At 41.4% G+C, this 22663-nt stretch overlaps 1 protein-coding gene across 3 annotated transcripts in view; it reads left to right on the top strand.

Annotated features, from left to right (window-relative positions):
* The window catches only part of APOO (apolipoprotein O), a 59744-nt gene that overhangs the window by 13499 nt on the left and 23582 nt on the right, over positions 1-22663 (top strand). For 2 of the 3 annotated variants that reach the window (XM_026480184.4, XM_026480183.4), the window contains exons 2-5: positions 13463-13570; positions 14937-15056; positions 17765-17819; positions 21004-21099. In XM_026480184.4, coding sequence (XP_026335969.1) covers positions 13463-13570; positions 14937-15056; positions 17765-17819; positions 21004-21099 — 379 coding nt within the window. The remainder of the gene's footprint in view (positions 1-13462; positions 13571-14936; positions 15057-17764; positions 17820-21003; positions 21100-22663) is intronic. The other variant, XM_026480185.4, reaches the window with a different exon arrangement.

Below are 22663 nucleotides of genomic sequence, written 5' to 3'. Positions count from 1 at the left end.
TTCTCCCTGCAGTTCTTTCCCAGGATTTCCAGTTGTGGTGCATTATTCTTTTCTGTGTTACTCCGGTCCTTTGTCGGTTAGTGCACTCATCACAAGCGGGGTAATTATTTGTCCACTTTTTTAGATGATGGAGGCAGCAACCACATCTGACTGTCTTTGAAGTCTATTTTCATTGTTTCATTAAAGAGTTGCTTTGATGTTGTCCTTTGTGTGGCTTGTAGGGCCATTAAGTAAGGTAGGGAAATGGAGAGAAACAGGGTTTTGGAGAAAGGAAATTCATTATGAGGTAGCAATTGAAACGCTTAGTGAAGAAGTCCATTGGGAGTTCCAAGTGCAAGCCTGAGGCTTAGGGAGAGGCTGGGTTTGGGAATACTGATTTGGGCATCAGTAGCATAGGGTGGAAGTCAAAGACTTAGATTCAAATGAAGTTGCTCCAGAGTAAGAAGGGGAGAGGGTTAAGGACTACTCTGACTCACCAACTTTCAAGAAATGGGCAGAGGAAGATAAGGCCCAAAAGGAGAGGGAAAGAGTGCCCTACAAAGCATGTACAATGGAGCTAGAGTAGAATCTTGGCAACTGAAGCAAGAGAGAGAATGAAGATAGTGGAGGGGTCACGAGTTTCGGGGTGCAGCCAGGATGACAGATGACCATTGGTGTTTAGTACCTGGGAGGCCATTGGTGGCCTTGGAAAGAATGATTTTAGGTACGTTGAATAGTGAAGGGAGGAGGGAATGAAGTAGAGAAAGCAAATAAGAGTCTATTTTTCTTTTTTTAAAAATGTATTTATTAGAGAGCAAGAGAGCACAAGCAGGGTGAGCGGCAGAGGGAGAGGGAGAAGCAGGTTCCCCCCTGAGCAAGGAGCCCCACATGGGCTCAGTCCCAGGACCCTGGGAACATGACCTGAGCTGAAGGCAGATACTTAACCCACTAAGCCACCCAGGCGCCCCAAGAGTCTATTTTTCTAACTTTGTGTTGAAATCTCACATACAGAAAAGTACACAGATCACTAGCGAATTTTTACAAACTGACCATACTAGCATATCTAGTACTCTAGAACCCCTTATGGTCCTGGTCACTGCCCAGCTTGTGAAGGGTATCCACTATTCTTTTTTATTTTTGTTTCTTGACCTGAAGTTTTATTATTATTGAAGTATAGTTGACATACAATGTTTTATTAGTTTCAGGTGTGTAACATATTGATTCAACAATTCTATACATTATTCATTGCTCACTGTAGTAAGTGTAGTCACCAACTATCACCATACAACATTATACAGTATTATAGGCAATATTGCTTACGCTGTATTTTTCATCTCGATGACTTATTTTATAGGCAACTGGAAGTTTGTACCTCTTAGTTCCCTTTATCTTTTTTTTATTTTATTTTATTTATTTTTATTTTTTATTTTTTTAAAGATTTTATTTATTTATTAGACAGAGATAGAGACAGCCAGCAAGAGAGGGAACACAAGCAGGGGGAGTGGGAGAGGAAGAAGCAGGCTCATAGCAGAGGAGCCTGACGTGGGGCTCGATCCCATAACGCCGGGATCACGCCCTGAGCTGAAGGCAGACGCTTAACCGCTGTGCCACCCAGGCGCCCCTATCTTTTTTTTAATTAACATGTAATGTATTATTTGTTTCAGGGGTACAGGTCTATGAGTCATCAGTCTTACACAACACACAGCACTCACCACAACACATACCCTCCCAAGTGTCCATCACCCAGCCACCCCATCCTCCTACCCCCTTCCCTTCCAGCAACCCTCAGTTTGTTTCGTGGGATTAAGAGTCTCTTATGGTTTGTCTCCCTCTCTGGTTTCATCTTGTTTCATTTTTTCTGCTCTTCCCCTGTGATCCTCTGCCTTGTTTCTCAAATTCTGCATATCAGTGAGGTCATATGATAATTGTCTTTCTCTGATTGACTTATTTCACTTAGCATAATACCCTCTAGTTGCATCCACATCATTGCAAATGGCAGGATTTCATTTTTTGATGGCTGGGTAATATTCCATTGTATATTTATATACCACATCTTTATCCGTTCATCTGTTGATGGACATCCAGACTCTTCCCACAGTTTGGCTGTTGTGGACATTGCTGCTATAAACATTGGGGTGTAGGTGCCCCTTCAGGTCACTACATTTGTATCTTTGGGGTAAATACCCAAGAGTGCAATTGCTGGGTCATAGGGTAGCTCTATTTTCAACTTTTTGAGGAACCTCCATACTGCTTTCCAGAGTGGCTGCACCAACTACATTCCCACCAACAGTGCATGAGTGTTCTTTTTTCTCCACATCCTTGCCAACACCTGTCATTTCCTGTCTTGTTAATTTTAGCCATTCTGACTGGTGTGAGGCGGTGTCTCATTGTGGTTTTGATTTGTTACTTCCCTGATGCCTAGTGATGTCGAGCATTTTTTCACGTGTCTATTGGCCATTTGTATGTCTTCTTTGGAGAAATGTCTGTTCATGTCTTCTGCCCATTTCTTGATTGGATTATTTGTTTTTTGGGTGTTGAGTTTGATAAGTTCTTTATAGATTTTGGATACTAGCTCTTTATTTGATATATCATTTGCAAATATCTTCTCCTTTTCTTTCGGTTGTCTTTTGATTTTGTTGACTGTTTCCTTGGCTCTGCAAAAGCCTTTTAGCTTGATGAAGTCCCAGGAGTTCATTTTCCTCTTTGTTTCCCTTGCCTTTGGAGACATGTCTAGCAAGAAGTTGCTGCGGCCGAGAGGTCGAAGAGGTTGCCGCCTGTGTTCTCAAGGATTTTGATGGATTCCTGTTTCACATTTAGATCTTTCATCCATTTTGAATTTATTTGTGTGTATGGTGTAAGAAAGCGGTCCGGTTTTGTTCTTCCGCATGTCACTGCCCAATTTTCCCATCACCATTTGTTGAAGAGACTGTCTTTTTTCCATTGGATATTCTTTCCTACTTTGTCAAAGATTAGTTGGCCATAGAGTTGAGGGCCCATTTCTGAGTTCTGTATTATGTTCCATTGATCTATGTGTGTTTTTGTGCCAGTACCATACTGTCTTGATGATTACAGCTTTGTAATAGAGCTTGAAGCCCGGAATTGTGATGTCACCAGCTTTGGTTTTCTTTTTTCAACATTCCTTTGGTCATTCGGGGTCTTTTCTAGTTCCATACCAATTTTAGGATTATTTGTTCTAGTTCTGGGAAAAAGTTGATGGTATTTTGATAGGGATTGTATTGAATGTGTAGATTGCTCTAGATAGCATAGACATTTTAACAATATTTGTTCTTTTTTTTAAAAATTATGTTATGTTAGTCACCATACAGTGCATCATTAGTTTTTGATATAGTGTTCCACGATTCATTATTTGTGTATAACACCCAGTGCTCATTACAACATGTGCCCTCCTTAATAGTTGTTCTTCCAATCCATGAGCATGGAAAGTTTTTCCATTTCTTTATGTCTTCCTCAATTTCTTTCTTGAGTTTTCTGTAGTTTTCTGAGTACAGAACCTTTGCCTCTTTGGTTAGATTTATTCCTAGGTATCTTATGGTTTTGAGTACAATTGTAAATGGGATTGACTCCTTAATTTCTCTTAATTCTGCCTTGTTGTTGGTGTATAGAAATGCAACTGATTTCTGTGCATTGATTTTATATCCTTCCGCTTTACTGAATTCCTGTATGAGTTCTAGCAATTTTGGGGTAGGTCTTTTGGATTTTCCACATAAAGTATCATATCATCTGCAAAGACTGAGAGTTTGACTTCTTTGCCGATTCGGATGCCTTTTCTTTCTTTTTGTTGTCTGATTGCTGAGGCTAGGACTTCTAGTACTATGTTGAACAGCAGTGGTGATAATGGACATCTTTGCTGTGTTACTGACCTTAGGGGAAAAGCTCTAAGGTTTTCCCCATTGAGAATGATATTCGCTGTGGGTTTTTCATAGATGGCATTTATGATATTAAATCCCTACACTGTGAAAAGTTTTAATCAAGAAAGAATGCTGTACTTTGTCAAATGCTTTTTCTGCATCTGTTGAGAGGGTCATATGGTTCTTGTCCTTTCTTTTATTAATGTAGTGTATCATAATGATTGACTTGCAGATGTTGAACCAACCGTGCAGCCCAGGAATAAATCCCACTTGGTCATGGTGCATAATCCTTTTAATGTACTGTTGGATCCTATTAGCTAGTATTTTGGTAAGAATTTTTACATCCATGTTCATCAAGGATATTGGTCTGTAATTCTCCTTTTTGGTGGGGTCTTTGTCTGGTTTTGGGATCAAGGTAATGCTGGCGTCATCAAAAGAGTTTGCAAGTTTTCCTTCCATTTCTGTTTTTTGGAACAGTTTCAGAAGAATAGGTATTAATTCTTCTTAAATGTTTAGTAGAATTCCCCTGGGAAGCCATCTGGCCCTGGGCTCTTGTTTGTTGGGAGATTTTTGATTACTGCTTCAGTTTCCTTGCTGGTTATGGGTCTGTTCAGGTTTTCTATGGGTCTTGCTTTTTTTATCCAGTCTGATACCCCGTGTCTTTTGATTGGGGCATTTAGCCCATTTACATTCAGGGTAACTATTGAAAGATATTAATTTAGTGCCATTGTATTGCCTGTAAGGTGACTGTTACTGTATATTGTCTTTGTTCCTTTCTGGTGTATGTTACTTTTGGGCTCTCTCTTTGCTTAGAGGACCCCTTTTAATATTTCTTGTAGGGCTGGTTTGGTGATCACAAATTCTTTTAGTTTCTGTTTGTTCTGGAAGCTTTTTATCACTCCTTCTATTTTCAATGACAGCCTAGCTAGATAAAGTATTCTTGGCTACATATTTTTCTCATTTAGTACCCTGACTATATCGTGCCAATCCTTTCTGGCCTGCCAGGTCTCTGTAGATAGGTCTGCTGTCAATCTAATGTTTCTACCCTTGTAGGTTACAGACCTCTTGTCCAGAGCTGCTTTCAGGATTTTCTCTTTGTCTCTGAGATTTGTAAATTTTACTGTTAGATGTTGGGGTATTGACCTATTCTTATTGATTTTGAGGGGTGGTTCTCTGTGCCTCCTAGATTTTGATGTCTGTTTCCTTCCCCAAATTAGGGAAGTTCTCCACTATAATTTGCTCCCATATACCTTCTGCCTCTCTCTCTTTTTCTTATTCTGGGATCCCAATTATTCTAATATTGTTTCGCTTCATGGTACCACTTATGTCTTGAACTCTCCCCTTGTGATCCAGTAGTTGTTTATCCCTCTTTTTCTCAGCTTCTTTACTCTCCATCATTTGGTCTTCTGTATCACTAATTCTGTCTTCTGCCTCATTTATCCTAGCAGTTAGAGCCTCCATTTTTTATTACATCTCATTAATAGCCTTTTTGATTTTGACTTGGTTAGATTTTAGTTCTTTTATTTCTCCTGAAGGGGATTCTCTAGTGTCTTCTGTGCTTTTTTCAAGCCCAGCTAGTATCTTTATAATCGTTATTCTGAACTCTAGTTCCGACATCTTACTTACGTCCATATGGATTAGGTCCCTGGCAGTCAGTACTGCCTCTTGTTCTCTTTTTTGAGGTGAGTTTTTCCATCTTGTCTTTCTGTCCAGAGAAGAATAGATGAATGAGGGAACAAAATACTAAAAGGGAAACAACGACCTCAGAGAAATATACACTAAACAAATCAGAAGAGACCCGAAACTAGGGGGAAAAAAGAATATGATCAGGTGGGTGAATAGAACAGAGCCATACACAGATTTTGGGTGTATTTTGGTCTGTTAAAAGAAATTGCGGCCCAAAATTTTAAAGAAACAAAAACTTATATACATATACATATATATGCTCATATATATATGTATACATACACACACACAAATAAGGTTAAATACAATGAAGGGATAGAATATGACTGTAAAAATGAAAATTAAAAAGATTTTAAAAAAGGAATTGGTAAGATAAGACGTTGGTTGAAAAAGGAAAGAAGAAAAATTTTTTAAAAAGTAAATAAAGAAAATTTTAAAAATTTAAGTGGAAAGACTAAAGAATCATGGGGAAAAAAGCCATGAGTGCTATGTGCTGTATTCCCCTAGCGCTGGAGTTTTGCAGTTCTCATTGATTGGTAAACTTGGTGTTGGAGGGTTGTTCTTACTGAGCTTCTGGGGGGGGGGGCCTCTTGCTTTTGAAGCTCAAGTGTCTTTGCCCCGGGCAGAATTGCACCACCCTTGCCAGGGGGCCAGGCTAGTAATCTGCTCTGGTTTGCTCTCAGTAGCTTTTGTTCCCTGAAGGTTTTCAGCGGAGCTTTAGAGGATGAGAATGAAAACGGTGGCCTCCTAATCTCCTGTCCCAAGCCAGAGCTCTCAGCTCTGCGGGGGGGGGGGGGGGGGGGGGGGGGGGCACGCCTCACTGTGCCCTCAGAGAAAAGCAGTCACCCTGTCTCCCTGGTCTCCAGCCACACTCTGCGCTCACCCGGCCTGTGACCGAGCATTTCTATCCCTGGTACACGACCCCGTTTGCAGTCTCCAAACCCAGCAGACTCCTGCGCTCCACGCTGCTCCTCCCGGGGGAGGGAGGGGGTCTCCCCGGATCTACCGCTTGTTGGGCCCCTGCTCTCCAATGGTGCCTTATGGCCACCCTGAGCTGAGAGCCCCCTCCTCAGCTCACTGCGCAGCCGGCTTCCCCGCTCCAATACCTGGGAGCTCTGCCACACGCAGGCACCCTCAGTCTTTCTGTGACCCCAAGGGTCCTGAGACCACACTATCCCAGCGAGCCCCCCCACCCCAGCTTAGCCACCAGAGCGATGTCCCTCACCGGAGCAGACTTCTAAAAGTTCCGATTTTGTGCTCCGCTGTTCTGTCACTTGCCGGTAGCTGGGTGACGGCGACTCCCCCCCACACTGCGGTCTGTCTTCCCGTGTATCACCTCAGATTCTCTTCTCCGCACTTCCTTCCTTGCAGAAAGTGGTCACTTTTCTGTTCATAGAGTTGCAGCTATTCTTTTCTTAGATCTCCAGTTGAGTTCGCAGGTGTTCAGAATGGTTTGTTAGCTATCTAGCTGAATTCCACCAGGCGAATTAAGGTGTCCTACTCCTCCACCATCTTGGACTCTCCTCCACTTTTTTAAAAAAAATATTTAAGTAATCTCTACACCCAGCATAGGGCTCGAACTTACAACCCCAAGATCAAGAGTCACATGCTCTTCCTTCTGAGCCAGCCAGGTGCCCCAAGGATATCCACTATTCTCCCTCCTAACCATAGTCTATTTTTAAAGTAAGTTTGTCAGTGAAGGAAGATAGAAGGATGGGTGGTAGAATGAGAATTAGGGGTGGAGGGTATTGGTTGTGTTGTGTTTATGATGGGAAAGATTTTCTTGAATGTAAATAAACCCCATAACTTCTCTAGTGGGTGGCCATTCACTGTTTATTTTTATGTTTAGGGCAATTTTCATTTCACGCTTTCAAATGTTTTTAAAAGTATGTACATTTGAGTGTTTATACAAACCTAAGTTGAATAACTGTTCCCCAAGCATCTGCTTGTGGAATACTGGTTTTCTAAATTTGGCTGATTGTGGGAATAGATTCTTGCCCCCCCCCAAGGTTTACTGAATCAGACACCGTGGGGGAATGTGTTGGAATCTCTGCTCCCCCAAAAAAACAAAACAAAACAAAAACAAACAAAAAACACCTCCTCAGGTGATTCTGAAACCTGTTCTGTAGCAGGCTTGTAAAGTGAGGCTTACATTTTATTCAAAAGGAAACTGGTTTATATTTTAAATGAAAGGTCTAGTAAGATAATAGATATTTAAGAATAAAGGGTCACCCTTCTTACAGATGGGAGAGACTATATACTGGATTCTCCATAAAGTTTAAAAAAAGTTGTCAGGGTCTGAGCCCTACCATTCATGAGCTTCCTTGAGTGATTCTGGCTTATTTAGCTTGAGATTTTTGTCTTCAAGGCGGTTTTACTGGGACACAGTCAGAAAGTGATCCTGAAGCTACAGAGTCTGGGCCAGTGTTTATTTGCAAAACAAGGACAGTTTAGCCTTCTGGGTGCCCATTATGAGCTGAGTGTTTATGACCTCACAGGTTCATATCTTGGGTGTGTCCAAGAATCTCCTTTGCTGCTGGAGCTGAGGCTAAACTCAATCTCAGGCCCAAGTTTTTTTTTTTAATTTATTTTTTAAATTTTGACCTGAGTCTTTTTGAGTAAACTCATCAGCTTCCTGGAAACTCTATAAGGGCAGGGACCATGTCTTGCTAAGTGTTGTGGCATATTTAGCACTGTGCCTGACATGGAGTAGGTATACAATAAGTTTGGTTTGGAATAAAATTGTAGTCGACCTCTTCTAATGTTATATCATGTGTAACCCTGCTTCCCTAGCCAGATCTGTTTTGCTCTCATCAGTCCTTGATGACCTTCATTGGAGAGAGTAAGAAGCAGAAATCCTTTAAGACGGTGGTGGCCTACATCATTCACGACATTTCTTCTTAGGACCTCATCCAACCACCTGCCAATCCTGGTGCTCAGTTTACATTGATGATGAAACCCTCTGTGGGCTATGTAAAAACAAATGTTGAAAGACAAAGAATCCAAATGTTTAAGTTGGAGAATATACCTTAATAAGGGAGAGTTTAAGATACCTCGCTGGGGAATAGAATCAGGAAATAGAATCAGAAAGAAGGGTTAGGCACATGAGCCAGGGAACTCGCTGGCACTCCCCCTGAGGTTTGCAAGGCTCGGCGTCACCAACTCACCTTTGTCTGAGTCAGCTTTTAGTTTTCTCTGTGACTGATGGTCTCTTACAAGTCACCACATTGGGCTTCTTACTTTGAGACCCCCCCGACTGTCTGAGTTCCAGGAGAGGCATCTAGAAGCAGAAGGATACATTCCAGAGGGTAGGCTGGATCTAAAGCCATGAAGCTGTTGAATCTAGTTATTCTCTAGCTATAGCTTAGCTCTCATTGAAGATGCAGTTCTTAACAGAGTGGGCTTGACTTTGGTCTATTGAGCCGAACCTACCAAATCTGAACTAGAGCATGCCTATTCAGGTCTTGGAAGGTGCGTATGTACCCATTTTCTGAGCCAAGCCCTCTGTCCTGGGTAGAGAGTGAACCTCACTAATAAAGATTCTCAAGGACTGTCACTTGGGACAGTGAGTGCTCAGGCCAGGGGTATGCACAGCCTAGAGGTTCCAGCCTCTCATCAGGAAAGGTGCAGGGGAGATCTCACTTCCCAGGAGGTATTTGCAGTCTGGTTGTACCATAATGGGTCAAGACCCCTCATGGAGAGAGAGAATGCCTCTGTGTTCTAGTCTCACGCAAGGCAACCCAACAGAAGTGTCCATTGGAGAAAAGGTGATAAAGCCAGAGCTTGAGTGATTTAGTGATCCAGACCGTGGAAGTTGGTTAAATCTTTCTTCAAGACATCTAACTTCCAAATTAGTGGATTTTTTCCTTCCTTGAGGACAGAGAAGATTGAAGAAGGTTCTTCTTTGACTCCTACTTTGCTCCTACACTTTCGTGGGGTGATCTCTGCCCATTTGAATAGCGTTTCTCTTCTTAAATTCTGGTATCAAATGGGTTGGCCTGAATATTCAATATGAGCTCTCACAAGTTACAATAAACACCTGGCAGGGGCCCAGCCTCTAGAATCCCCATTTGTGATAACATCTGGTCTGGCTGAGGCAGGATGGGGTAATCTCTTACCAAGAGGAGCCCCATTTGATGCCAAAAAGAAAAGTGAACCACCCGAGATGTTGGGCAGCGCATCAGCGTCGGGCTTGTCTGCCTGTGAACCTGTTACCGGGTCGATAGCACCTGGTTCCTTACCACAGTCAGATTCCTTAGGGATCACCTTTGGCCTCCAGTTCCCATTCATATTTTAGCATGAACTTGATGCAGTTTAGGTGTGCATGGATTTTTTTGAGATACAGTTTACATAACAATGAGATGCACAGATGTTAAGTTGTACAGATATTACAATTAGAGTTTTAACAAATGTATATACAACTTCTGTAAGCCATACCCCCATTCGAGGTATGGATCATTTCTACCATCCCAGAAAGTTCCCTGGTGCCCCTTCTCAGGAAGTCCATCGCCTCCCAACGCTTCACCCCCCCAGGCATGACTATTTTAATTTCTGTCACTGTGTATTAGATCTGAGGCCCAGGATTTTAAAACATACCGATTTTCTTGAAGTCTGGATGATGAGAGATGTCAGAAAATAATATTTATTTAGGCAAATCCGTGGTTCTCGGTGCAGGGTGAGGTGGGGGAGATGCCTCCCCAAGAGTCTTTGGCAGTGTCTGGAGACATGGTGTTGAGTCATGACTGGGAGGGGTGCTACTGGCATCCGGTGGGTAGAAGCCAGGGATGTCAAGAAGCATCTAGTGCACAGGACAGCCCTCACATCAAAGAATGATCCAGGCCAAAGTGTTAATATTGCTGAGATTGAGAAACCCTGGAGTAAATTATGTGCTCTCTGTGGAGAGAGCTGTGGCCCTAGGGAGTGTTAATCTGTAGATCTCCCAAGTCTTCTGGGGTGAGGGTCATTTTTTCCTTATATATAGTTGAGAGCATTCGGAAAGCTGAAAGGGCAGCCGCAGGAGGGACCTTTCTTGGGTGTTCCCACCCTTGTGGCCACAGTTCTTGCTGTGGAATGGGAGTGGGGGTAGCTTTGGAGGGGGCGGAAGACTGACAGGAGAAGAGGAAGAAAACAACTTGGGCAATAAAGGACCAGGCTTTACTTAACATTAAAATTAGAAAAGTGGATGAAAGGGAAAAATAAAGGGAAAGTAATCAAGAGTCCAATAAAATGTTACATTTAAAAAGTGAGGAAGTTGAGATGGAAAAGAAAAGATGAAAGGAAGTGAAAATAATCACTAAGGAACAGAAAAAGTAAAAATCTGAATTAAAAAACAGAAGGCTAAGAGATGAAAAAGGAAATATGTGAGAAGATAGGATTAAGGATTGAAAGCAGGAATTGAGAATTTAAAAGGTCAGCATAAGGCATTATATCAAAGAAGGATGAAGGTAGGGGTGCCTGTGTGGCTCAGTCAGGTAAGCCTCTGCTTTCGGCTCAGGTCATGATCCCGGGGTCCTGGAATGGAGCCCTGCATCGGGCTCCCTGCTCAGCAGCGAATCTGTTTCTACCTCTCCCTCTGCCTGCTTGTGCTCTCTCTCTCTCTCTCTCTCTACCGCTCGCTCTCTCTCAAATAAATAAAATCTTTTTAAAAAGAATGATGAAGGTAGAGGGCAGTATGAACCCCAAATGGTTGGGGGCTGCAGGGCTGGATGGGGAGTGGGAAAGGGTGAGGCACTAGCTCTTGCCGATAAGGAAGGGGGGATCAAAGTCCAGAGAAGGGCTAGCTGGCTCAGTGGAAAGTCCCCAGTTCAAAGCAGTGTTGTCAGTAGGTTGTGGATAGACCCAGGGGGCAGAGGGCACTGAATTGGCACCTCCAGATACCAGCAGCCTAATAGGCCCCTCTCCTGGAGTACCAGGAGGGACCACACTGACTGTCAGCAGTAGCTGGTTAACCTTTACCCCGGAAACAAAAGAAATTTGTAGCAATATTGCCTTGAAATTAAGTCCTTTCAAGATGAACACTTACTGCTTCAGGTTATGTTAATTATTTTTAAACCAGTTAAAGTCATAACCACTCCTTAAAATAGCTTCCAGTTCTTTATTTGCTTCTGAAGTAGGAATTTCCCTTTTTGTGTGTAACTCCAGGGGTACATTTCAACAGACATTTTGTTATGTTCTATTTAGCATTATATGTTTTGTTAGTATTATGGAATAGCCTAGTCTTTCACATTACAGGCATTGCATATCTCAGTAGTATGATTTCCATGATGCTAAAGCTTGCCTACAGAGTTAGAACACGTCAGCCACTCATTTATTTTCCACCTCTCTTCCATCCATTCATGCAGGCAGTAAACAGTTACTGAACATTTCTTTTGTGCTAGGCATAGGCAGGGGCAGTAGGGAGACAGAGTAAGACATGGCAGCATTGTGAAAGGTCTTCCAATCTGGTAGGGAGAACTTGGTAGACATAAATAAATGGATAAGTAGGAAAAGAAAAGAAAAATGCAGTATATCTCCCTGCTCTTAGGCAGTTGTACAGAAAGACAAAGCAAGTATAGGACATTCCAGGCAGAGCAAGCAGCATGTGTCAACCCAGGAAGCTGAGCAACAGCACGGGAGATATCTAGGGAATTTGTGTGCTGTGGGAGAAGGCAGAGTGGCAGAGATGAGGTGAAAGAAGGTGGCCGGGTTCGCATCATAATGGATGTTCTTTGGCCTGCGTAAAAGTCCTAGATAATAATGGAGGATCTCACATAAGGGTAGAAGATAATCAGTTTGCAGTTTAGAAAGATCATTCTTTTGCGGTGTGGTGGTTCGAGTCATCAGAGGGCCAGGTGAGCCATTAGAATGTTGCTGGAAACAATCCAAAAAAGAAATGAGGGCCTAAAGAAAGATTGTACAGGAAGAGATAAAGTGGAGAGAGTGAATCGAGATTATTGAACAGTTAGAATTAACAGGATTTACTGACCGATAGGACAGTGGTGGTGGTGGTGGTGAATATGACCTCAGAGTTTCTGACCAGGTTGTCTGGTTGGGTGGTGGCACCATGCCTGAGAGGAAGTAGAGGAAGAAGGGGCAGGTCTGTGGTAAAGATGCTGCATGGTCAAGTGCTGTGTAAAGGTCGGGGAGTATTACTGAAAATAAAGCCTTCTGACTTGATGCCATAGCACCCACCCACCCATCAGGCCAAGTGTGGACTTGGAGGCCCAGACAAGATCTTGATGAGTTGATTTTGCACATTGCTTGTAGAAAAGTAGAAATGTCCAGGAGTAATTGGATAAGTGCGTTGGGAGCTCAGGAAGGAGCTCTGGGCTGGGCCTGCATATCTGGGAGACACTGGCTTTGCCTTGCAGCCCTGGGTGTGAGTGACCCAGTGAGGGAGGGCAAGACACGAAAAGATACTGAGTTGGAGAACTTAGACGGGGGGAGACCAGCTCTGAATGGGAATGGAAAGAGAAAGCTTGTGAAAGTTTGGTTTTTAGAATTACAGAAATAATCTTTACTCTGTTTAGTGAATCACTAGTTGAAATCATTAGAAACCTCTTCCACTGTTGTTGGTGGGGGGTATGTGTATGTGTGTGGGAGAGATCAAGACTCTTTTATAATTTTAAAATCATTTCATAGCATTTCTGTTATTTTTAAAAGTGCACATATGTGTCTGGTATGTATCTTTTATTTTACTTGACAGGCTGAGTAGAAAAACTTAGGGACTACTGTCTTGGAAATTAAGGTGAAGGTGACCTGAAATTTTAAGTCCGTGAGTATAAGTTTTTTAGTTTCTGACTTCGATGAAACTTCAGGAATACATCTGTTTCTCATAAAGTGCAATACGCCTTCCAGGGCAGAAGTTGCTGACGTTATAAACGTGCTCACGTTATGCACATTCAGTTTATTGCATTGACAGAAGGCTTAAGATTGCTTCTGTGTTTCAGGTAATTCAGAGGTCTGTGGGGCCGGCCAGCCTGAGTCTGCTCACCTTCAAAGTCTATGCATCACCTAAAAAGGACTCACCTCACAAAGCTTCTGTGAAGGTTAATGAGGTAACATGCCGTCATGTTGTGATATATTTTGAACGTCTGCTTTAGTTACTATACGAAGGATTCAAATTGTATGTCAGTCAAATTGTAGGACAGTTTAGAAGACACTTAGAAGGAGGAAATATATTTCCTTATAGTTTTTCTTCGTGGGAAGCTACTAAAGTGTAGCTTTTTGAACAAATAAACTTTAATTAATGATAGCTAAGGGCAAATTAAGGAGTATTTCCTAGATTTTTTTTGTGGGGAATCTGCTCATCACCTCTAAGTGATCTGCCTCATCCAAGACTGCTTTCTTTTCTTTCTTTCTTTCTTTCTTTCTTTCTTTCTTTCTTTCTTTCTTTCTTTCTTTCTTTCTTTTTTTTTTTTTAAAGATTTTATTTATTTAACAGAGAGAGACAGAGAGCACAGGCAGGGGGAGTGGCAGGCAGAGGGAGAGGAAGAAGCAGGCTCCCCCGCAGAGCAGGGAGCCCGATGTGGGGCTCAATCCCAGGACCCTGGGATAATGACCTGAGCTGAAGGCAGTCGCTTAACCAACTGAGCCACCCAGGCGCCCCTCTAAGACTGCTTTCAAGCCAAGAAAACATTTGCATTTTTCCCTAAGAAATTGAAGACCTGGGTTCATTCCTCTTGGCCAGATTAGGGTCTCATAAGTAGATGCTTAGTAAATACTAAATAAACAAAACAAGAAATCTTCTCTCCATTGTTTATATTCTTTTTTGTCTATACTTCCCACCGATTTTTTTGGATATTTGCTTTCTATTGACTTAGAGTAAAATGATGTAAAGATCTGCCTTCAGTCATGAACCAGGTTACTTGAGTGGTGTTTTCAAAAAGCTAATTAGTTTATCTTTTTGCCCTTTATACTCTTCTCAGACCTTGGGTCTGTGGCATTTTTTTGAGGGTGAAAAAGGCAGCCAGTAGTGACTATGAACAGTTTCTCTTCTGGGTGGAGAACAAACTTGCTATCCTGCTTGGATTAGCACTAGACTGATCATTTGAATTCAATTTTTTTTAACATCCCCTCCCCACTTTAGAGTAATAGATTCCTTTTTCCAAGCTGTGTATTAGGTGAAATACCAAATGCCAGGATATAAAATGTATAAAGGGGGAGGCTGCTTTGTCTGCTGCCACTGGAGTGGGATCCCGGAGGGTAGGACACTTCATAGTCCTGTGTTCTTGGCCTTGTTCTTATTGATGAATCAGGTGCAAAGATCCTCTGAAGTAAGGTTCAGGGTGCATGAAACCCTTAGAGTCATAGCAGTTCATGAATTATTAGAAATAATGATGCTTACAAATTTGATGATTGTTTACATTATCTCATGACTATATATGCTTTTTTTGTTTTGTTTTGTTTTTTTAATGTATGCAGCTTTCACTCTACTCTGTTCCTGAGGGTCAATCTAAATATGTGGAAGAGACAAGGACCCCACTCGAAGAAAGCATTTCACATCTCCGACGTTATTGCGAGCCGTATACAAGTTGGTGTCAGGTACAGCTGTGCTGAAAGTGGAGTGACACATTTCTGTTTAGAGTCATAGAGAAAAGTCTATATTGGCTGCATGTTTTCAGAAAAAGGCACGATAGAGGGCTCCAACTTCAGAGGGCCTGACTTACGGTGTTCATCAGTGCCATCTCTGAGGGGAGCAGAGAGCCCTAGCTTCCTGATGGCGGCTGTTGCAATAGCTGCAGGGGGAATGGTCCTCCTACCAGGCAGCATGTGGCACCTTGACTAGAGAATGGACTAGTAACTATCTTGTTGGTCATACCTATGAAGACATCATTGTCTCCCAGGGGAGGATAGGGGGCTGGAACTCTAGTAGAAGGAAAAGGTTATAATGTAAGCATTTATGTCAAAATTGGAGAGTTTTTCTCCCCCCAGAAAGTATACACATCAGAACCATTGTAACAGGAATGGTTACAGAACATTTTGAATGCTGTAATAGGAGGATGGATAACTAAAAAGGTGTGTGATTACGTATTTGAGTACTGAACTATTTGTCCCAGTGACCAAAGAGCTATGTATACAGATGGGCTCCTGTCACTGCTCAGGTTTTAGATTAGGCACCTGTCGTGTTCATGGAAGCATTTCTGCAATTTTTAACATCTGAAATGGAAGTTTACAGTCTACAGAATGCTTCTGTGCGCTTTGATACATGAAGTATTTGCCATACTTGATCTGGATTTCAAAAATTGATGGCAGATTAGTACAGAGTATGTAGATGTGTGTGACATGGTCTAGCTATACTTTGCTTGAGATTTACAGACTGAATTTTCATCCAGAACTTGTCTTAAAATTTTCATTTCCACTCTCTGTGCCAGTGCTGGACCTCTTTTCAGCAGTTTAGAAGAAATGGGTAAGCTTAGACTCTGTCAACAATGTATTTAGGTCAGTATACTTAAGTATCATAACCATATTATTGAGTTATAAATACCTAAAGACTTTTACTTAATGTGTTGTAAAAAACTTAGACTTTAGGGGCACCTGGGTAGCTCAGTCATTGAGTGTCTGCCTTTGGCTCAGGTCATGATCCCAAGGTCCTGGGATCGAGCCCCGCATCAGGGGAGCAGGAAGCCTGCTTCTCCCTCTCCCACTCCCCCTGCTTATGTTCCCTCTCTTGCTGTGTCTCTCTGTCAAATAAATAAATAAAAATGTTTTTAAAAAAACTTAGACTTATTGTCTTGTTCTAGAAGATTTTTAAACCATCTGCTGGTTAAGATAAGGTTGGCAAATTTGTACAAATATTTTTCTGTCATGTAAGCATTAACTGTGGTTATTTTGTGCTCTTTTTTTTTTTTTGGTTATAAAAGTACTTTGTCTCTTAACCTTTCAACCTAAGATTGCTTTTTGTTTTTTACTTTTTCATCTGTGCATGATGCTCAGTGCAGCAAAATGCTTTTGCAAACGAGAGAATAATTGTCAACATGTTTATTTGTACTACTTCTAAATAAAAAAGCCATTTTGTGATTACAGTGGCTTTATTTTTCTATAGGATGATGTCTTCTTCAATAGAAATATTTCTAATTACTGGCTCCTTTTTCAGGCCAATAATTTCTATCCCCTTTCTTTAAGAACTAATTTAATTTTTCTTTATAGTGAGAAGATTATGCTAGCAAAAGAAATAGGTCATCACTCTAGACATTTATCTGTAGTTTTTCTTTCTTTTTATGGGCATAAAATACCAATAATGAATTTTAATGAAGCAGTATTCAATTTTTAAATGTTTTTTATGTCTTTCCCTAAATTCAATGTTTATTGTTTAAGGGCATTTAGCAGTATTAGGATAACTTGTTCTGACTTGGACCAAATTAAACAAAACAAATCCTTTATTTCCAAGTGGCAGCTGGTTCTGGTACCTTCTGATGCCCATGTGTCTCTTCTTCTAACTTTATTTTAGACTTATTTTTTTTAAGATTTTATGTATTTATTTGAGAGAGAGAGAGAGTACGCATGAGTTGGGGGGGCAGAGGCTCCCCACTGAGCAGGGATTTCCCCACACAGGACTTGATCCCAGGATCCCGGGATCATGACCTGAGCTGAAGGCAGATGCTTAACCAACTGAGCCACCCAGGCGCCCCTATTGTAGACTTCTTGAAGGTGGGGTACCTTCTAGCTAGTCCACTGTTTTCTTTAGGTTATATGATATTCATGTACAAAGCCATTTTATTGTTGTTGTTGTTGTTAAGAGAATGTTAATACTTCATTTGCTCCAGGATTAGGGTAAGTGTCTCTCAAAACTTGGATATCTACTCCTTTGTCCCATTCAAGTTGGTCATTCTTGCTTCAGAAGGACAGTTTTCAGATACAGACTCTAAAATCATGATGTGTGAGGAAATAGACTTAACATGAAAGACAGATTTAATCTCACAGGGAGAGGATTTCTGGTTTAATTATCAAGGGGATTGATTTTTGTCCATTCTCTTTGAATTAAATGGAAGAATAAAAAGGCTGGGTTGTTGAAATCACGCTGCTTGTAATGTTTGCTTCCTGTGGCAATAATAAACTGTTCTGCTGAGCAATTTGTGGTGAAGGGGAAATTACACAAGAGAAAAAGAACACAAAAACCCCCAGATAGACAGTATATCCCTTTGTTCAAAAAGTGTTAATAACATGATAATTTATGCAGTAAAGGCAAATATGTTTATCGTTGCTTTCTAATCAGCATATCCTTCTCATTCATTTTCTTTTCACCTTTTTAGGAAATGTACTCACAAACTAAGCCCAGGATGCAGAGCTTGGTTCAATGGGGGTTAGGTAAGTTGATTTTTGAGTAGGCATAATCAGTTTCTTCATTAACATTGAATTCTTTAACCGGGATTCCATGGATGGGCTCCAGGAGATCTGGGAATTCCTTGAAATGGTAGGTAGAATATTAGAGCTATGTGGATTTTTCTGGAAAGAAGATCTGTTGTTCTCATCAGATTTCAGGGGGCTGGTGTCCCTGAACATTTGGGAAATCTGTTCAAGATCCTTAGGATTGTTGAGCTAACAAGTTCAGATACACTGGATATTTTTTTCCTGAAATCTGTTTCCAGGTGCAGTGTCCCTGACTCACACTAACCCCCACTAACTCATCAGTAGGTTTTCGAAATCAGAATACTTATTTGTATGGCTGTTAATAACATGTTACAGAAATTTGGAGGCTAGAAGGAACTGGGCTGGTGTGCCTAGGAAAGGCCTTACTGCATGAATAGTGTTCTTACATTTTTTTCATTGGGTTTTTTATTGTCCTTGATTGTTTTTCACATCCACTTATTCCATACACTCATAAACTGGGTTCACAGTCTATATTCTGACTCATCTCCATCAGAAACTGGCAAATTAATGGACGTTGAGCGTATTTCGTTCCCCTTACTGGGCATCTCAGCAAAGAAGAACTCATGTTTTTACAAGTGTTTGCTTCCATGACTGAATAAAACAAACACGAACACAGCTTATTTCCTTCCGAAGATCATCGAGCGTTGATGGGCTGATACAGGATATTAACATCCATGAATAATATGTATGTTAATAAATAACATCCTAGTTTTATTAATTTCATCAGCACTTATTTAGTTTTTATTACATGCCGGGAACTAGTCTGAGTGCTTTCAAAATATTAATTTTTTGTATGATCCTCATAACCCTGACAGGTAGGTGCTTTTATTACCTTCATGTTTTAATCGGAGGAAACTAAAGAACTTCTGATCTCTTGTCATTACATATGTGACTGAGGAGGGCTCTTCATTGTTACCCATCACTTCTCATTGATTCATAGCAATAGGCATTATTTGCAACCTAAGTCTTGTTTTTCTTCTCTTGGACTGGTGACTGCAAAAGCTCTTAAGAAGAAACATCCCATTATGAGTTGTGTTGTTGTCTGCCAAGGCGTTCCGTCCATTTCCTGGCAGTCACAGCCAGGACATGTTACCTGAAGCCAGGCTGGGGCTTCATTGCAACCTTTCAGCATATCTTCGTTCCCATTTCTCTGTGATTTACCCACTTCCGCTCAGCTCACCAAGGCCATCTGGGTGACCTCCTATCAGCTGCTCCGTGTGCACGTCTCGAAGTAAAAAACACTGTGCTGGTAGGCAAAAATAAAGGGAAGTAGAGAATTGCTTCCGATGACCCAGACAAAGAGATGGAAAGTGAAAACTAAGTTAAAGGCAAAATAAGTAAAAGGCCAGACAGGAATTCGTGCAAACGACACAAGCCCTATAGTAGTATTTTAAATGATTACCGCGTTTCCCAAATACCCAGGAAACGGAAAACTGGCATGTGTCTGCTCTTTTCTGGGGGAGAAAATTACCGAGCGTTCCAGTTAGTTCAGTTCCACATACATTTGTTAAGTCATCATCATGGCAGGCATGGAAGATCATGGCTGATTAAGAAGACAGTGGTCACGGGGCGCCTGGGTAGCACAGTCATTAAGCGTCTGCCTTCGGCTCAGGGCGTGATCCCGGCAATCTGGGATCGAGCCCCACGTCAGGCTCTTCCGCTGGGAGCCTGCTTCCTCCTCTCCTACTCCCCCTACTTGTGTTCCCTCTCTCGCTGGCTGTTTCTCTGTCAAATAAATAAAGAAAATCTTAAAAAAAAAAAAAAGAAGACAATGGTCACAACCACTGAGGTGCATATAATACATTTTCAACAGTAGCACAAATACAGAGAAAGTCACAGACCACTGTTGAAGGTACAGAGGAAGGAGACGAGTTTATAGAGTTTGGAGGGAGGGGAAGAGTCAGAGAAAGGTTTCTGAGTTGAATCTTAGAGTTAGAGTCAGCCACACCAAGACATGGGAGTGGAACTTGGGCAGCATTCCACACGGAGGGCACAGCACTCCACACGGAGGGCACAGCACGATCAGGGCTTGGAGGAGTGACTCAGTGTTTCCTGATTAGGAAACTGGAAGCAGATAGGGAGTGCTGAAGATGGGGCTGAGAGAGAGAAATGAAGGGTTTTTAAGTTAGTCTCTCTGAAACCCATTTGTTAATTGATTCAGTATCCGTCCACACCTAGCAGTGCTTTTAATAAGTAGCTGTTGGATGAACATCCACTGTTACCACTGAGGGAAAATAACATAGAAGTCTAAGCAATGTACCATTCAGGAGTGTATGTTCTCCTTGAGGAGACATAAAATACACCCCTGAATAATTAAACACAAGGTGCTACAGGATTACGTACCAAATGATGGTACGGAGAATAAATATGATGGGACTTTAGAGGAGAGAGAGAGGCGTGGGCTGAGGAGTCTAGGAAAGGTTTCTGAGGGGGTTAGGAATGCAGATGGCTCTTACTTGGTGGGATTGGCTCGGTGGACAGGAGAGGAGTCATCATTCAAATGAGGTCATAAGGCATGCTCAGGCACGGCGCTTAGGCTCACATGCTGCATTTCTTTGTGTTTATTTATCACCAGTGACTATTTCCCGCATATACTTGCACTGAAAGTTTCCTTCATTGTCCAGATTTATTCTGTTCTCGATTTCGAATAATGAATTCAAATGGCAAAGGATACGTTTTTCCCTGAGCCTCATGTATTTGGTTCCTGAGTTTCAGAGAACAAGCACCAGAGCTTTACAAGATAGCGGCAGATCTATCCAGATCTGTTCTGTTTCTGTGTTTGGAAGGAGGAATCCCTGTGTTGGTATTTCTCCCCCTGTGCATAGTTGATTCAGATCTGTTACATTCAGGAATATGAAGGTAATCTAACATTACTTTCTTCTCAGTAGGTCATCAGACCAGAAGTGTTTGAAAATTGGCTACTTGCTATGTGACTAATAAATCATGTTTATATACCACATAAAAAGAATATGTTGAAAAAAAGCATATTAGCATAAAGCAAAGAACACATTATTTGAGAAGCATTTGATACTATATGTACTAGTTATGTGTAAGACTTTTTTTTGGTTTGTTTCTTAATGGGCAATTTACAGAACTGTTTCCTGGTCTGATTCTATTGTAGGCAGCTATGAATATTTCCAAAATGCACCTCCTGGATTTTTTCCAAGACTTGGTGTTATTGGTTTTGCTGGCATTGTTGGACTTCTTTTGGCTAGAGGTAGGTGCAATTTTGTGGGTTTTTTTTTAAAACAGTTCATAAGGGAGAGATAAGATAGGTACTTGGTTCTTTCTTTTTATTTGCCAGTTGTCAGAATAATGAGTTGGTTCCTGAAATATAGCTTTCTTAATATATAATTGTTATGGTTGTTTTATCCAGTATATTTGATTTTAAGCATATATAGAAATTATAAAAATATGAAATGGAAGAAACGGTATACTCCTGGTTAAAAAATAATATATTTATATCCTTTATAGGCACATTCACTTGATCAAATTACTCTCTCTCTCTCTCTCTGGTACAGAAAGAGTGAATTTTTGTTAGCCAAAGTCTGTCACACCTGAGAAACTGTTTCTATTTGTTTCATTATTGAGATCAGGCTTTTAATCACAGTGAATAGAACAGTGATTTTGTAGAGATTTTATTAATTTCTTGATGTGTCATAGCTTTGGTCATCAGTGATGATATTAAAATTTTTAAGACACTTAAAAGCTAACAAATGTCAACTGAAATATATTACTACACTATCCTGCTGGATTGCAAACATTTATAGGGAATAAAGGATGACAAGGTACTTCACTATAATATAGAGAAAAATTTGTTATAAACTACTGAGGTTTCACTGATTATAAAATTCAGACTTTACAAAAATTCCTAAAATAGAGAGTTTATGAACCCTGCGATCAGACCCCCATAAAAGATTAACTATAGTGACTGCTTTGGTACTCATTCCTTCAGTTTTGAAAAGCTTCTCTGTATGTGCCTTATCTGTTATTTTAGAGTTTGGAGGCAGGCAGCACTACTGCCACTCCCTGAATCTGTGGAATGAACTCCTGTCATAGTTTCTGTGCCCTCCTCCCATCCTGTGCAGAATATATAAGAATTAAATTTAGAGTTCATTTTTCTAATCAACTTGCGAAAGAGTTGAACTACCCCCCCCAGACATTTTCCCCCTCCTTTCTCTAAAGCTGTCCAAAAAAGCATTTCTGTCTTACTTAGATAGCGTTTGAAATTTATGAAGATCCCAAGGCCAGGGTGTTGGAATCTTGGCTACTGTTAAGGAGCCAGGAATGTGAAATCAAGTGAGATTAGCTTCCCCTTCCCTCTCGATGGTGAGAACATGGCCCTAAAGCAAGCTTCCTCTGCTGCGTGTGTGTGCGCGTGTGCGTGTGTTGCTCTGCTGTCTGGTGTTTATCCCCCTGCACGTGCACTTGGGCGACCATCCTGAGGAGAACTGGGGACTGTGCCCTTCTGGGCAGAACAGCAGCATAAGGACACCCACTACTGTGGGTTCTAGTCCTTCGTTTTTGCTTGCTGGTTTATTTTTTCCTCTCTCCTTTTCCTTTTCCAGAGAGGGTTCAGTAGCATTAAAATGATGTAAAAACCCTAATTCTTTTTCAAAAAAGTACACATGGGGTCACCTGGTTGGCTCAGTTGGTTAAGCATCTGACTCTTGGTTTTGCCTCAGGTCCTGATCTCATGGGTTGTGAGATCAAGCCCCGCGTTGGGCTCCACGTTCGGTGGGAGTCTGTTTGGGTATTCTCTCCCTCTGCCTCTTCCCCTC

The sequence above is a fragment of the Ursus arctos genome, chromosome X (assembly GCF_023065955.2).
Source record: "Ursus arctos isolate Adak ecotype North America chromosome X, UrsArc2.0, whole genome shotgun sequence".
In the NCBI taxonomy this organism is placed as follows: Eukaryota; Metazoa; Chordata; class Mammalia; order Carnivora; family Ursidae; genus Ursus; species Ursus arctos.
This window is presented reverse-complemented; position numbering and strand designations above follow the sequence as displayed.